Source organism: Lygodium microphyllum, chromosome 15 (assembly GCF_053477565.2).
Source record: "Lygodium microphyllum isolate KBCC chromosome 15, Lygodium_microphyllum_v1.1.10, whole genome shotgun sequence".
NCBI lineage: Eukaryota > Viridiplantae > Streptophyta > Polypodiopsida > Schizaeales > Lygodiaceae > Lygodium > Lygodium microphyllum.
The window spans coordinates 67,876,020-67,892,948 of record NC_141149.1 but is presented as its reverse complement, the minus strand read 5'-3'; the positions used below and the strand labels follow the sequence as shown (position 1 = coordinate 67,892,948).

At 41.3% G+C, this 16,929-nt stretch overlaps 1 protein-coding gene and 1 pseudogene across 2 annotated transcripts in view; one reads left to right on the top strand and one right to left on the bottom strand.

The window, feature by feature from the left end:
* Positions 1–16,523, top strand: part of LOC148024644 (uncharacterized) — a 37,188-nt gene extending 20,665 nt beyond the window's left edge. Inside the window, exons 4-8 of one of the 2 annotated variants that reach the window (XM_087694280.1) lie at positions 14,404–14,484; positions 14,560–14,622; positions 14,731–14,857; positions 14,987–15,137; positions 15,850–16,523. In XM_087694280.1, coding sequence (XP_087550406.1) covers positions 14,404–14,484; positions 14,560–14,594 — 116 coding nt within the window. In that variant the 3' untranslated portion in view covers positions 14,595–14,622; positions 14,731–14,857; positions 14,987–15,137; positions 15,850–16,523. The remainder of the gene's footprint in view (positions 1–14,403; positions 14,485–14,559; positions 14,623–14,730; positions 14,858–14,986; positions 15,138–15,849) is intronic. The other variant, XM_087694279.1, reaches the window with a different exon arrangement.
* On the bottom strand, positions 7,459–11,950 carry LOC148024645 (uncharacterized; annotated as a pseudogene).
* Positions 16,524–16,929: the final 406 nt, after the last annotated feature.

Here is a 16,929-nt window from a genome sequence, read left to right as displayed (position 1 = left end):
CAAAGTAGATGCACAAATCCTTTGTGCCCTTAAGATATCTCATGATACCTTTCACTGCTTCCTAATGCTTTCTACCAAGATGTGCCATGTACTTGCTAACCATTTCCACCACAAATGCTATGTTAGGACGTGTAGCAACCATAGTATACATCAAGCTACCTACAACTAAAGCATACGGGATCTTAGCCATTTTAGCCTTTTCATCATCAGATGTAGGGCTTTATTCTACACCGAGTTTCATATATGGAGGTAGTACACCAATTGCTTTTCCTCCCTTCATATTGAAACGTTGCAATACATATCTCTGTTGTGACAGATAAAGAAGACATTTCAATTTTTCCTCCCTGAGTATACGAATGCCAAGAATATGTTTTGCTTCATCAAGATCCTTCATATCAAAGCTGCTATGTAGGTTTTGCTTCAATGTGTCTAATGCATGAACATCCCTACCACCAATCAACATGTCATCCACATACAAAATCAGGATAATAATGTTGTCATTTGTTTCCTTCTAGGTATATAAGTAGTGATCCACTTGACTTTTTTTAAATCCTTGAGAATTGCATGAATGTATCAAACTTATGATACCATTCATGTAGTGTCTGTTTCAGCCCATATAAGCTTTTGTTGAGTTTACATACATCTTTTCTTGCCCCTTAGCCACAAAACCTTTTGGCTGTTGTATATATATGTCTCCATACAGATCACCTTGTAAGAAAGAAGTCTTTACATCCATTTGTATGAGTTCCGTATCTTCACATGCAACCAAGCCCAATATGGTTTGCAAAGTAGTCATTTTGACTATAGGAGAAAAGATCTTGTCAAAGTCAATCCCATGTTTTCTTGCTTGTATCCTTTTGCAAGTCGTGCTTTGTACTTTGGCAAGGAACCAAAAGCGATCTTTAAACCCATTTGCATGGTAGGGCTTTGCGCCCCTTAGGCAAATTCACTAAATTCCAAGTACCATTTTTCTTTAGAGATTCCATCTCTGACAACATAGAAATTCACCACAATCTGTCAACATGACATAATCTGCCACACAATTTGCACTACGAACAAACTTATCTGGCTGTTTGGTATTTCGGGTTGACCTTTGGACCCAATGATCAATGTTTGCTGGTTGTTCAATGTACAAATCTGCATTAATAGCTTGCCGTTCAAAGGATTCGGCATGCTGTCTTACTTGTTCCGGTTGTTCCAATGGCACATTTTCTTGCTGAAACTGTAGTATATCATGGGGAACTTCTTGCTGATCAATTTTAGCATCATTCCTTGTATTTATAGGGTCATTTATAGTAGGTATTTGCTGCTGTACAGTAGACACTCTTTGCTGTCCTACATGTATTTCTTCTTGGAACGCAACCCTTCTGACGTCCTCTTTCTTTTTGAGGTGTTTATGCATGCGATCTTCTTGGAAGATAATATCATTGCTACTTAAAATTTTTCTTTTCTCGGGATCCCATAATTTGTACCCCATTTCTCCCTTGTCACCATATCTTAGGAAAATGCATTTACAAGACTTTGGCTCCCATTTGTTGCGTTGTTTCTTGCGTATGTGGACAAATGCCTTGCAGCCAAACACTCTCAACTCTACATATGAAGGTGGCTTGCTCGACCACACTTCTTGAGGAACTCTCCCTCCCAAAGATCCGTTCGGTGACCGATTTATCAAATGTACGGTTGTCATAACAGCCAAAATCCATGAGGTAATGCAGCATGAGATAGCATGGTACGGACCTTGTCCTAAATAATCCTATTCATATGCTTGGTGACACCATTTTGGGGTGGAGTACAAGGTGCAGTGAGCTCTTTTTATCCCTTTGCTATCACAAAAGCCCTTAAAGGCTTTGGATACATATTCCCCACCATTGTTAGAGTGAAGACACTTTGATGTCTTGTTGGTCATATTTTCAGCAAGTGCTAGGAAATTTTAAACTTGTCCAAAGCCTTGTCTTTACGATAGATTGGATAAACCCATACTTTGCATGCGGCATCATCAACAAAAGTGATAAAGTATTTATTTTCCCCTAGAGACTACGCTAGCATCTCAACTATATCTGAATGTATCAACTCTAAGATTGAAGATTTTAATGAAAGAGACATTTTATGTGATGTTTGAGCATGCTTGCTAAAAATACAATGATCACAATGGTCAAAATCAGCATACCTCAAACATGGCAAATAACCCAAACAAGAAAGCACTCTCATTCCAGTTTGACTCGTGTCCCAACGAGCTATGCCACAAAGACACACTTGTCTGCTTGGTTACGTCAACAACATGATCACACACACTAGATACATGTAATGCATATAGAGTATCACTTTTAGAGCCTTTAGCAACAATCCTAGAGCCCTTATATATCTTCCATTTGCTATCTCCAAAAGTGGTGTGATAGACTTCATCATCTAGTTGCCCTATGCTTATTAAGCTCTTCTTGAGCTAGGGTACATGCCTCACATTATGGAAAGTGAACACTGAACCATATTGTTGAAGTGTCAACTACACACTGCCGATTCTTGCAATGTCACATGCATGGTTGTCCCCCAAGTGGACAATGGCATGCCTACTACCACTACAGTCAAAGAGCCACTCACAGTGTGGTATCACATGGAATGAAGCACCCGTCAAGAATCCAAGTGTGCGTGTCATCATCAAAAACTGCAATCAAGTGTGCACTAAAAGAAGAAGGAAAGAGTCTGTCACTGCCACTGTCACTCTCATTGACTAACTACATTAACTTTCTCTATTTTCATAGTAGTATTCTTTGCATGTTGACTGCTCTTTTTCTCATCTTTGTTAACATCAATGTTTTTGCCTCTGTCTTTTTCTTTCTTTCACTTAAAGCAATCCCGCTTGAACTCTAGTATGCAGTGCATTGGAAGACTTGTTTACTGAAATATTTTCCCTATTGAGCTTTCTTATGAGTAAAGAGCTCTCCACATTTGAATATAATAGCCTAGCATTAGAATTACTCATTGCTGTCCTAAAAGTGTCCCAACTTTCAAGCAAAGTGCATAGCAAGATTGTTGCCTTGAACTCCTCATCAATGTGAAACTCCAAAGCAATCAGGTGTCTGAAAATGGAGTTAAACTCATTCAAATATATAGACGTGGTTGTAGCTTTCTTCACACGTAGGTCCATAAAAAATTTCAACCAATAAACCTTGTTGGTTGCACTTTTCTGAGCATATAACTCCTTAAGTCTTTGCCACATATCATAGGTAGATTTTAGTTTCTCTATGTTGAAGAGCTAAGTGTCTAACACTGAAAGTTCTATGGGAGAGCATGCAAGCTCATCTAACTCATCCCACTCATTTGGATCCATGGTTACTGGTTTGACTCCTTTTTTCTTTATAGGCTTCACTTGTTTCTTTTGCACCAAGACATTATAGCACTGCTTCTGTCAAATAGCAAAGTTGTGTGCACCCTCAAGCTTCTTAATGTGCAAAAGATTGCTGCTATCACTGCTGCTAGCCATGATTATAGCTCAAAAGTGACTCAAAAGTCAACAAATTAAGCCCAACTATCACACAAATGACCAAGATACGAAGCGAGTACCAACCAGCAATGAAAATTCACGTAATTGCAGAAATTTCAGATCTGCAAATCAATTTTTAGAGGTATGAAATGTGTGCTACAGCACACGACAAGCAATTGCAGCCTTGCCACAGGCTAGTACATCAATTTCATGAGAAACCCCAAATTTTTGCTACAATCTTTGCTCCAAATGCATCCATGGGCACAAATTTGACTTCCACGGTCAAAAGCTCCAAAATTTCTTTGCTCAAACTGCTCAAATTATATCAAACATAACTCCCAAATGAATTGCACAAACCAATTTTGCCAAAATTTCACAAATTTTGCAAAAGCCCCAAATTTCTTGCTCAATTTGCATAGAAATTGCATTGCAAGTACATATCAAGATCGAAATTGACCCAAATTTTGCAAATTTTGCAAAATCCCCAAATTGTACATGGTTGAATGTGTTAAAATTTTAAGAATTGTACCTGTCCCATTATAATTTCCGCAATTACATGAAAAGGCCCAATTTTTGAGACCCGAGAGAGTTCAAAACTCCACAAAATTTACGCAGTTGAGTAAAGTCTTCACACATACTCTAAAATCCCTAAATTTGGGGAGTAAATGTGTGCCAAATATTTGAGATTTGTCAAGTTGTGCTTATGTACGCGTGACAGCCCATAGAATGAATCTTTTACCTTTGAAAAAAGGATGTTGACCGTCAGGATGGTGTGTGCGACTTGCGCTTGGGAGCTGCTGCCGAATTGCTTGCGACGTGGCTTGATTGATACCACTTGCTTCTCGTCTCCTATTGACGTGGCCTGTCAGTCATTGTCTACTTGCCAGTCAAACTATCGGCATGTCGCCTGTTTGTTGACGTGGCCTGTAGCCTGTCGCCTATCTATTTGTCGCATGCTTGCACGCAACTTGAGAGACGAGTAACCTTTAGCTGTGCACAGAACTCGGGAGGTGAGCAACCTTCAACTCTGGTACTAGTTTGTGGTGGCTCTATGCGTAATGAAGGTTCGATATTCAACAATGGCAACGAGAGAGAGAGAGAGAGAGAGAGAGAGAGAGAGAGAGAGAGAGAGAGATGCACGACGTGTGGGTACAAAGAGTTGCACCTCTCTTAGGGTTTTGTGATAGATATATGTAAAGTACTAAAGTACAAGTGCTAAGGGTGTGTTCACACTGGATCACATATAAAAAGCATGATGGCCCTTTATTCCCAACAAATATCCTTGATTTGGCCTTTAAGCCAACTGCCCAAGTGTGATGTGTATCTTCATCAATGAAGATAACAAAGTAGACACCTCCACTAAGAGAGGGAGTATGCATTGGATCTCTTAGCAATAGATAAGATAGAAGCATCCACAACCATAGCATCCAAACAAGATTGTTTATCATAAACATCAAGTTTGTACAAGCCATGCCATAAAGTACCAATGATGACAATCACATCATCATCATGTGTGTCCTTAACCACACATTGTGACTTGACAAAGCAAACTTCAAAGCCACTAGTAGCAATGCGTGATACAGATAATAGGTTTTTTTGAATGCCAGGTACATAGAAAATCCTTTAAGGTGACAACATGCCCATTCACTACATTGATAATAATCTTCCCAATGCCTTAGATTGTATAAGTAGCATTGTTGGCACATGTGACAGTGCCCCTTTGTGTACCATCAACCAAAGAAATAAAAAGATGTCAACATGAGATGATGTGCTTACTAGCATCACTATCAAAATACCAATTCTGCTCACTGTCCTTTGCTGAAAGGCCTACATCATGTATGGTAGGATCATAAGAATAGGACAGTGCAAAGCATACGAAGTGAAATTTTATGCAAGTTGAGTTGACTCGTCCTTTCAATCACTAGGAGCACTAGATGTGGTAGGCATAGTTTCCATGCATTTTGGAAACGTGAGTTTTGGAATTGGAAGAAACGGAGTTTCGGAGTTTCGACCATTTGAAATTTTGGTGGAAATGGCGTTTTGGAGAAACCAATACATTATGATTCAATATACATACATATATACATACTAAGTATACTAGAGACTAGAGTCACTCGTGACTGAATAATCTTAACTTTTAGCACAAGAATCCAACTTCCAAGACCCATGATTTAAATTTCACCAATCACATTGCGCAACAATTTCACATAGTTATCAATTTCGCAAGCTGTAAATCACAAGATTGAAGAAATCTTAAATCACCCAAAATAACTTAAAAACTTGAAACAAAAGTGTAATATACTAAAATCATAACATCTGTCATCCAAGAATCATGATCGGAACTTAAAAGTTAGAAGTCAAGTTCATCATTCATGAGACTCATCACTCGTCACTTGCGATAATACGAGTAGTCACCGGAGACAGATCATAGTACTAAGTAGATACATGATACATCAAGATTCATCATTCATCATTCAAATTTTAAAAGAAGGCAACCTAGATTCTAGAATCTAGATACATCTAACATCAACAAAAGCCAATTTAAAGACTCAAGAGTCAAGACTACAAGCTATAGCAATGATCATATGATGTATCATGTGAGCCGTGACATGTCTTAAGAGTCAAATATCAAAGTAAGATAATAGATCTATGAGATCTCAAAGAATTGATAACTTCAAAGTTCAAACAATGACCACTGGCCAGCCATGGGAAAAAACATAAGCAACTGACAACTGTCAACAATGCTGAACATCAATGATAAAATCAAGGCTCAAGGTTCTAGCATCTGTAGTAACATCATCTAAGCCAATAGAGGTGCTATCATCCTGATCCTCCTCTTGCTCATCGCTATCCACATTAGTTGATGAGCCAGAACTATCAGAAGTCCCTGAAGCTGCTAGAGAATCTGCTATAGCAGCTGAAGTGCTAGCTTCATCTATGGCTCTCTGACGTTGTGAAGCAGTCCTGCTGCGCATGGTACGGCTCGGGGCTATCATCTTCTGGTAGAGCATGGTATATATGTCCCGCTCCTTTGGAGTGATGTCTGGAACAAACCTCACCTTCTCTATGTCGATCTTGTTAATATTTACCTGTGTTTATTTGACATAGAGATTTAAAAAGTTATCATCTTTAGATTCTAGAATTTGCATTCAAGAGTTAAAACTTTAAAGACCATAAGCTATTAGCAAAATATAAATATAATCACCTACGCAAGCTCTGGTTGAATATCGTTTTTCTCAAGCAGTTGGAGGTTGCAATGGCAAAAGACCAACCCCTCTAACTGAGCAGTGGTAAGTTTATTCATTTTCTTTGTATGGAAAAGGGCCCAAGTACTCCAATTTCTCTCACAAGGGCCTGAGCTACAATCTTGTGAGAGAACTCGTATAGCAATGCGTTTCTATAAATCATCATTCAAATAGAAACACAAACGGAGCCTTAAGAATCTAAGATTCAACTTTCAAGAATCAAACTATGTAGTAAATGCCCGTGATAATAAATTACAAAAATGTGATTATGTATAATTATTAAAAGAAATCTTGGGGTTGCAAATTACCAATGTGGACGCACAATTTCCATACTTTTCCTACCATGAGTCATGCTGAAGTTGAGTCTCTCTCAACTTTGCAGTCTTTCTATCAAAATGCAAGCTCTCATTGCGGAATGTCAAAAGATCATCCTCAATCCTTTGAAGCATTGACACATCGCCGCCTGTCACCTTTGTCATATACTCTATGAATCCCTTCTCTAGCTCCTCACACTCACTCTGCTCTTCATCTCGCCAAAGAGGATGTATGACATCGGTCATTGCCTGAATTAGTCTATGAAACCAATTCCATCTCCTCTCCCACACAGCTACGATTTGAGCATTCCTTAAGGTGTCAACATTGAAGAAATGTCAATTCAAGTCTCAATAATAGTCATTCAAATTTCAAAATTCACACATATAATATTAATTTGTAAAATAAAGGCTCAAGAGTTACTTACTTGTCCGAGAACAAAAAGTTATTTTTTTTTAGAGCCTCACCTATCTTATCCATATACTCATAAAGTAGACCCATAGTGCTACCCTCCATATCGGAAATGTAATGCGTAGCACTGTGTAGATAGGATTGGGAGTTCTCACCATAGCCTCCACATCTTTCCACCAAGTATCATTCATGACATTGCACCGAAATGCCATGGTCTTTGGATAATCATACTCATCCCACTGCATGAACTCATCAAACCATATAGTGCGCACCAACTCCTTGTGAACGCGCACCAATCTCTCAAGCATAATGAAGATGTAGGAAAATCTGGTGGTGGAGGGTTTTAAGAGCTCAAGGTGGCTAAATGAGCGAAATATGGTAAGAACCTTGGGTCTCCTCCTCACAAAATTGACCATACTTGTGGCCGTGCTAAATATGGCCTCAACCCATTGAATTTTGCCTATATCCTCAATCAAAAGATCAATGGAATGAGAAGCACATGGTGTCCATACAATGCTTGGAAACTCCTCCTCTAACATGCTGCTCATGGAGACACAATTGCTTCCATTACCGGTCACAATTTGCACAACATATTCAGGTCCGATTTTCAAGATGACATCTCGCAAATGCTGCCATATAATTGCACCTGTCACTACAAGGTCTGGCAAAGAGGCATCAATGGCCTTCACAAACATAGTGCCCTTTCAGAATGAGACCATGACGTTATACACATTTCTCCTACGGGCGTTAGACCATCCATCACACAAAACGGTGTATCCGTACTTCTTCCATGTATCTTTCAATGGCTCTAATTGAACCTCAATGCATGCCTTTTCCTTCTTGAGCTCCCATGTGCGTAGTGCCTCTGAGGATGCGCCTTCCCATTCACATCCAATGCGGCTGATGGCTTTTATGGTTCGCCTCCATTGCTTTGTTTTAGCCACATGGAAGAGAATAGCACATCTAATGAACAATCTCATCAACTCTCAAGTTGCCTCAGCTATGGCTTGCTTTTCCATAGCAGCATGTATGCTAGCCATAGAGACAGGGAACGCCCGTTAATCCGTTTCAGCACATAGGAATGGATTACCACATTCCGAGGGGTTTGAGCCGAGGAAACGTTGGCGGAACGTTCCAACCCTTTTACTGACCCGTTCCCTCCCGTTCCCTGGCCATTCCAAGGTCGTTCCCTGTTTGGAACAGCCGTTCTAGTACAAGATTTTTTTTAATTTTAAATTTTTAACTTTATTGGAGCAGGCGTTTTGCGCCGATTGTCCGTTTGACGCCTGTTGCCCACGCCGACTGCTCGCTCGTTGCCTGTCGCCCGTTTCGCGCACTCCCGTCGACTGCGGCTTTTCGACTGCACTCTCGCTCGCCTGCGTCGACTGCTCCTGCTCGCCTGCGCCAACTGCACTCCCGCTGACGACTGTCTCGACTATCTGGCTCACGTTGATCCGGTCGATCGCGCCACCTGCTCCACCCACTCCGCCTGCCCTACTGACTGTCCCGTCGACTATCTCGCTTGCCCCCACTGCCTACTCTCACCTGCTCTCGGGACCCGTCTACCTCTCCCGCCTGCCTGGCCCGCCTCTCTTGCCTGGCGTGACTCCTCCCCGCGATCAGGTGAAGTCTTGAGGATCATTATCTCGATTCTCCCCCAAACTTGGGGTATTTTGGGTCAGATGTCAGTTGTTGGTAGTTGCCCCAAAATTTGGGCCTTTCTCAAGGATTGGATTCTGGAATTTGGGACTTAAATTTGGCTGCAATGTCCCCAAATTTGGGGCATTGGGATCCATCATCTCGGGATCTAAAAGAGCCCCCAAATTTGGGGCATTTTAAATCAGTCATTGTCCCAAATTTGGGAGTTGAAAATGCGCCAAATTTTGGGGCATTTTCAGCAAGGAATTGCAGGCTGGAATGCCCCAAATTTGGGGCATTTTGAGTCAGTCATTGCCCCAAGTTTGGGAGCTGAAAATACTCCAAATTTTTGGGGCATTTTCAGCAAGGAATGCAGGCTAGAATGCCCCAAATTTGTGGCATTTTCAGTAAAAGGAATGCAGGCTGAAGTAGCACCAAAGTTCTGGCGTTTTTAGCATTGCTAAAAATTTAACACACACATGTTGATATTTTGGCTGCAAATTTCTGCAATTTTATTGAACTTTACTGATTATTTGTCACTTTTATATAGATGGCAGCATTGACATCTATGGGATCTTCATCATCCTCAGCAGGTACTTCGTCAACAACTGGACGAAGTCGAAGCACTACTTGGTCATGGTGGGATGAGGTAGATGCAGGGGTGCCATTGAGAGGTGGAGGGGCTTGCCCTTGGAAATGCAAACTTTGCCCTTATGCTCGCACTAGTGGGGCTGATAAAGTGAGAGCCCATCTTCTACATGAGGAGGGGAAAGAGGTGCGTTTTTGCACCAATGTATCAATTGAGAAAAGGCAGGAGTTACTTGACCGCATAGCCACATCTATGGGGAATTCACATGCCAGGAGGACGCCAAATATAGCAGTGGATCCAACAACATGGACTCCAAGGCCAGCAGGGCATGGTGCTTCATGCAAAAGACCACCAGGATTAGTGGCTACGCAGCCTTCTCGTGGGCCATCAATGGCAACAGGTCGTGGTGCTAAACAGAGTTCGTTGCACACTTCATGGGAACCAAAGAAAAAAGAGGAAACAGATGCATCAGTGGCATGCTTTTTTTACCATGACCATATTGTATTCAAATCAGCCAGGTCACCTTATTTTTTAAATATGGTGACAAAGATTGCAGAGTATGGACCCACATATAAGCCCCCTTCATCAGAAACTATCAGGACTACATTGCCTTAAAAGGAGAAAGTAGCCATAGAGATTGCAACATCAAATATTCGCAATCAATGGGCAAGAAATGGAGTGACATTGATAGCAGATGGATGGAGTGACACACACCTCTCTATATATATATATAGAGAGAGAGAGAGTCAACACTTGTCTTAGAATCTAGAGAGAGAGATCATATCAACCATAATTCATGAAATTAGACTCTAGAGACACAATAATCAAGTTTCAACTTTCAACAATAATAAAGATTCAAAACATTGTAACCAGCAATGGATTGTCGCATTCATAATTCAACATTGTAATCAACAATGTTGCATAAGTCCAACTGGCAACAAGTGTGCATTGCAAAAACACAAAATATGCACCAAACAATAAACTTTAAAGGCTAAATAGTAAAGATCCAAGTTACAAGAGTTCCAATTTCCAAGTCAATACTCTAAAGTTCCAAAAGGCTAGCTACTAAGTGCTCTGATTCATGGAAGATGGCTCCACTGTGCCTCAATGCTCATCCTGCTGAACAACATCCTGCCCATCATCATCACCACCATTATCATCGTCATCTTTTTCCCAACATATAAAAGAATCAACCTTTGCAACTGATGTACGAGCTAGCAAGCGAAGATTGGAGCTCACATAAACTAGGTCATTCGTCTTCATTGTACCAAGACGATTTCTCTTCTTTGAGTGAATGTGATTGAATGAGCTCCATAGTTGCTCTAAACAAGAAGAGCTAATTGTTTGGCTAAGAATACGAATAGCCAAACTTTGCAACTCTGGAGCTTCTGCCCCGTAGTCCTCCCACCATAAAGCAGCCCCAATATTTGTCCTGTCCTCTAGTGCATCCTCTGCACCAAACATCCCTAATGTTTGCCGATACACAGAGAGCTGATTTTTAATTTTGCGTTGCATTTCACGGCTAGGATAAAACTTTGCAAGCAATGTGTTCCAAGCCTTGACCACCTCAAGGTCTCTTTCTTGCATCTTTCCTTGAAACTCAGGATCAAGCACATATGTTGCAGCATGCATAGGAGAGTCATACTCATTCCATCTGCTGATGCATAACTCCTTGATCTGCTCATACCTATCTGCATTTGGTTCCAAACTCTCCAACCTCTCAATCATGCGATCCATACCTTCATAGATCTTCCCAATGCATGGATCCATGCCATCTGCAAGCCTCAACATGTGCATAATAGGATCAACCATTTGGTTGGTGCGATTAACCTCATCCCAAAAATCTCTATCAGAAACATATACATTACATAACACAGCAGTAGCAGTGGCAGCCCCAGTCCAATTTTCATACTCATCGCTAGCAAATAGCTCCCTAATTGCACCTTTGCTATAGTGCAATTAACCAAGCATAAGAAAGTTATCTGCAAATCGTGTATCCGAGTATTCAAGAAGTTCTTTGTCACTTCTCTTGCGAAACTCAGCATGCAAGTACTGATGATTACATATAAATGTGATAATCTTGTTGCCTTTCGCAACAAGAGATGCAATCCATGGCAAGTCCCCAATATCCTTCAACAAGTTATTCAAGCAATGCGCCATGCATGGACTAAAGGTGATATGTGGATACATTGCCATTAAAATGTTTCCTGCTGCTCTGTTTGCAGGTTCACCATCTGCCACAAATTGCACTACATTTTCTGCCCCAACAGCCTGCATTGCCTCGCACCACTCGGATGCCAATACATTTGCACTCTTTCCAGTCTCTGAAGCATCATGACTACCAATGAAGTATACATTTCCACGAGAATATGCAACAACACCATGTATGGACCTATGGCGTGTGTCACTCCATCCATCTGCTATCAATGTCACTCCATTTCTTGCCCATTGATTGCGAATATTTGTTGTTGCAATCTCTATGGCTACTTTCTCCTTTCGAGGCAATGTAGTCCTGATAGTTGCTGATGAAGGGGGCTTATATGTGGGTCCATACTCTGCAATCTTTGTCACCATATTTAAAAAATAAGGTGACCTGGCTGATTTGAATACAATATGGTCATGGTAAAAAAAGCGTGCCACTGATGCATCTGTTTCCTCTTTTTTCTTTGGTTCCCATGAAGTGTGCAACGAACTCTGTTTAGCACCACGACCTGTTGCCATTGATGGCCCACGAGAAGGCTGCGTAGCCACTAATCCTGGTGGTCTTTTGCATGAAGCACCATGCCCTGCTGGCCTTGGAGTCCATGTTGTTGGATCCACTGCTATATTTGGCGTCCTCCTGGCATGTGAATTCCCCATAGATGTGGCTATGCGGTCAAGTAACTCTTGCCTTTTCTCAATTGATACATTGGTGCAAAAATGCACCTCTTTCCCCTCCTCATGTAGAAGATGGGCTCTCACTTTATCAGCCCCACTAGTGCGAGCATAAGGGCAAAGTTTGCATTTCCAAGGGCAAGCCCCTCCACCTCTCAATGGCACCCCTGCATCTACCTCATCCCACCATGACCAAGTAGTGCTTCGACTTCGTCCAGTTGTTGACGAAGTACCTGCTGAGGATGATGAAGATCCCATAGATGTCAATGCTGCCATCTATATAAAAGTGACAAATAATCAGTAAAGTTCAATAAAATTGCAGAAATTTGCAGCCAAAATTTCAACATGTGTGTGTTAAATTTTTAGCAATGCTAAAAACGCCAGAACTTTGGTGCTACTTCAGCCTGCATTCCTTTTACTGAAAATGCCACAAATTTGGGGCATTCTAGCCTGCATTCCCTTGCTGAAAATGCCCCAAAAATTTGGAGTATTTTCAGCTCCCAAACTTGGGGCAATGACTGACTCAAAATGCCCCAAATTTGGGGCATTCCAACCTGCAATTCCTTGCTGAAAATGCCCCAAAATTTGGCGCATTTTCAGCTCCCAAATTTGGGACAATGACTGATTTAAAATGCCCCAAATTTGGGGGCTCTTTTAGATCCCGGGATGATGGATCCCAATGCCCCAAATTTGGGGACATTGCAGCCAAATTTAAGTCCCAAATTCCAGAATCCAATCCTTGAGAAAGGCCCAAATTTTGGGGCAACTACCAACAACTGACGTCTAACCCAAAATGCCCCAAGTTTGGGGGAGAATCGAGATAATGATCCTCGAGACTTCACCTGATCGCGGGGAGGAGTCACGCCAGGCAAGAGAGGTGGGCCAAGTAGGTAGGAGAGGTAGACGGGTCTCGAGAGCAGGTGGGAGTAGGCAGTGGGGGTAGGCGAGATAGTCGGTAGGGCAGGCGGAGCAGGTGGAGCGATCGACCGGATCAACGTGAGCCAGAGAGTCGAGACAGTCGGCGGGAGTGCAGTCGGCGCAGGCGAGTGGGAGCAGTCGACGCAGGCGAGCGGGAGTGCAGTTGAAAAGCCACAGTTGACGGGAGTGCGCGAAACGGGCGACAGGCAACGAGCGAGTAGTCGACGCGGGCAACAGGCGTCAAACAGGCAGTCGGCGCGAAACGCCTGCTCCAATAAAGTTAAAAATTAAAAAATTAAAAAAAATCTTGTGCTGGAACGGCCGTTCCAGACAGGGAACAGCCCTGGAACGGCCAGGGAATGGGTCAGGAAACGGGCTGGAACGTTCCGCCAGCGTTTCCTTGGCTCAAACCCCTCGGAACGTGTTAATCCGTTCCTATGTGCCCGAACGGGCATTCCCTGTCTCTATGGAGAATACACAGTACAAATTTAGGGCTATATAGACCTACACATTGAAGTGTGTTCACATGGGTAAAAAACCCTCCCATGTAAGAGGGTAAAAGGTGCCCATGGATAGGGTGTGTTCACAGCAGAATGATTTAGAGGAAAATACAAGGTGAATTTAACATGTTTTTCTATTGCAACTAGCCCATACTTTAATGCAGCCATCCTTTTTGTGCGGACTTGATCTTCATGTGCTTAATTTTGCCACAGATCCCCCATTGGGTTGATATAGTGGAAGCGTGCATTCTGTTTGTTGTGATCACCACCTGAGTCCAACATGACGTGCAACTTCAAATGGATTTTTCAAAATGCCTTTTGATTTTTAATCAAATTTAAGTTCTTGTTCTGTTGAGTTGTGATGGACTGCAGTGTTTTAAATATCAAATAGCACTGCTATATTCTCAAACTGTAGCTAATCATTATGTATTGTTGCAGTCATCCAGACAGTTTTTACAACAGACCGCATATGCTCCATGTTTGCCTACTCTGGAGACACAGTCGTGGTGCTAACAGAAGGTAGAGTTGTTAATGTTGCATCAGGGTCTGTCTCATCAAACCTAACAGCTTAAAAATCCTACTAACTCTTTACAGGAGGCGTGTTTGCTTATTCCTCGATTGGGACATGACTGGCGTGATAAGTAAATATACTGTTGGGTAATGTGCTTCTGTCTTCTGATGTTTCTAGTTATGTTGCTAGATGAGCTATATAATGTATTGCTTGTCTAGTGAGACACTGGTCTGATATACATATTTCATGTGCAGCAGTTCTTGCAGATGTGCTTGGGTTACTTGAGAACTAGAAGCACATAGTTGGCATGTGCGTAGCTCAAAACCTATTGGTTTTCTAGCTGTTTTGCTGGCATTTTGAAGCTCAAAGGAGAACTGCAGGGTACGTCCTTTTATATTACTTTTGCTTGATCAAGTGAAGTTTCCTAACACGAACTTCTAATTCTATTAAATTTGAATTATGCAATTCTTTTCTCATCTCTACACTTGGTGGAATATGTCTTGTATACAGATTTGGGCTCTCAGTTCCTACATTTTCATTTCTCCATGCTGGTGATGTTGCATGTGGATCCCCTGCCTTGCTATTGAAGTTTGCAACCCTTCCTTCTCTTCTCATTGCTGGCCTTCTTGTTTCAGTCTATTGGCGGCTTTTGAAGATGAAGGTAATCTTCCTAGCGGTGAGATGACATCATAATGAACTAATGCACTGATTTCAGGATTGCTTTAATCAGGAGAAGAAAAGCTGTTTTAGTTCTTAAAGAGGACATGTCTGCTTTAAGTGTCAAATCAATCACGTGCAAGGGAGTGAAGCACTACTTTTAAGGCTTGTCATTTGGATGAGTCTGTGAGGAGTAAGGTACTAGGAGTGCAATACAGATCTCTCTTAGCTTTGAAACGCAAATCATGTTAATTGAAAACTTGTGTTGAGCATGCAAACTTTCTGCTGCCTGAAGCCTTTTGTAAAAGGTCGTATGTAAAGCTATGTTTTCTTACACTGGGCAGCTTATAAGCTTGAGCTGGCATGAGGTTTGCAACAACTTTTCCTTTTTAAACTATTTTGTTTGTCCTTGATTCAAATTCTTAGTTTTCTTATTTTCTTGCTCTTCTACTTCTTGTGTTGTCTTCTTGTATGCTTGCAATCAATTCTATACTTTTAACAGTCATATTGTACATGTTCATGCTTAACGATCAGATACCAAACTGAATAGGTCAGTGGAGGGCTTAAGTCTAGTTAATAGTGCAGGTAGCAAATGCGCTTGGTTCTATGTTTCACAGCAGTTTGCAGTGTGCAGCATCAATTTAGTCCAGATGTACGTTTTGTAACTGATTGTATTACTTTCTAAAGAGTAGATTGAATTTTTGGGTGCTAATCAGGATGAGAAGTGGTGAAGCTATCACACAGTTTGGGGTCAAGATATATCCTGCTTGGGATCTCAGAAGGTGTTTGTGCAGGCACTGCTACTCTGATACGATCAAATGCCTTCTTGAGATGCAATGTTCATACATCCTATGGTAATGACAATTTTCTGAGTAAGGAGACACAAAGAAGCGCTTGGTTCAGTACATGAAGCTGTGTCACTCAGGACACATCCTTAGAACACCACGTATGTGTTGAAGCTACTGTGAGGCTTCATAGGAATCGTGGTGGATCTTGCTGCATAATAAGACTGCTCTCAATTCATCTGTTCTGGCTGATGAATTATCTGGCTAGTAGGTCATCTTTGTGCATGCGTCCTTGCTAATTTCTGTAATCTTCATTTCAATGATCATCATTATTATCTGTTCTGAAACACAGTAAGCACTCTTGCTTCTTTTTTAGAAGATTCATATGTTTTATATACCAACTTCAGCTGATGTTACGTAACCATGGGCTAACAAGAAATTATGTTTCAGTACTGTGGACTGATTTGGATTGATGATCTAGTCAATGGTGTTGTATGCTATGTACTGTGACTAGGTGGATTGTAAATAAGAGGGTCAACCATTAGATGAATAAGGGATGCAAGATTGTAAATGTGGGTTTTACATGAATGGATTATGTGATCTTCTTGACAAGTAGATGTGAAAAGCTTTATGTCGAAGGGATGGGACAACCCATTGTTGAATTGGAAATTGGTAGTGATCTTAAGAAGCTTCAATATATGTGGGCATTGCAATATCGCCGTGTCCTTAATAGGGACTCTATATTCTTGTTGTATGAAGCAAATACTTGTTGTCCATGCCTTGTAAGTCAAAGTGCAATATGTCGACATTGGAAAGTCCTGTGCTAACACCTTGGGTTTTGATCATGGTTGAAACTTCAGTAATACTGAAGTTTTATTATCTTTTGATATTCATATGAAGTTTTATTTTATTTTGATATGCGCATTGAAGGGAGTGCCTAAATTTTAGGGGATCTCTAAGTGTTAAGTGCCCAAATTATAGGTGTCTTGGATTGGTTTAAAAATGCTAGTT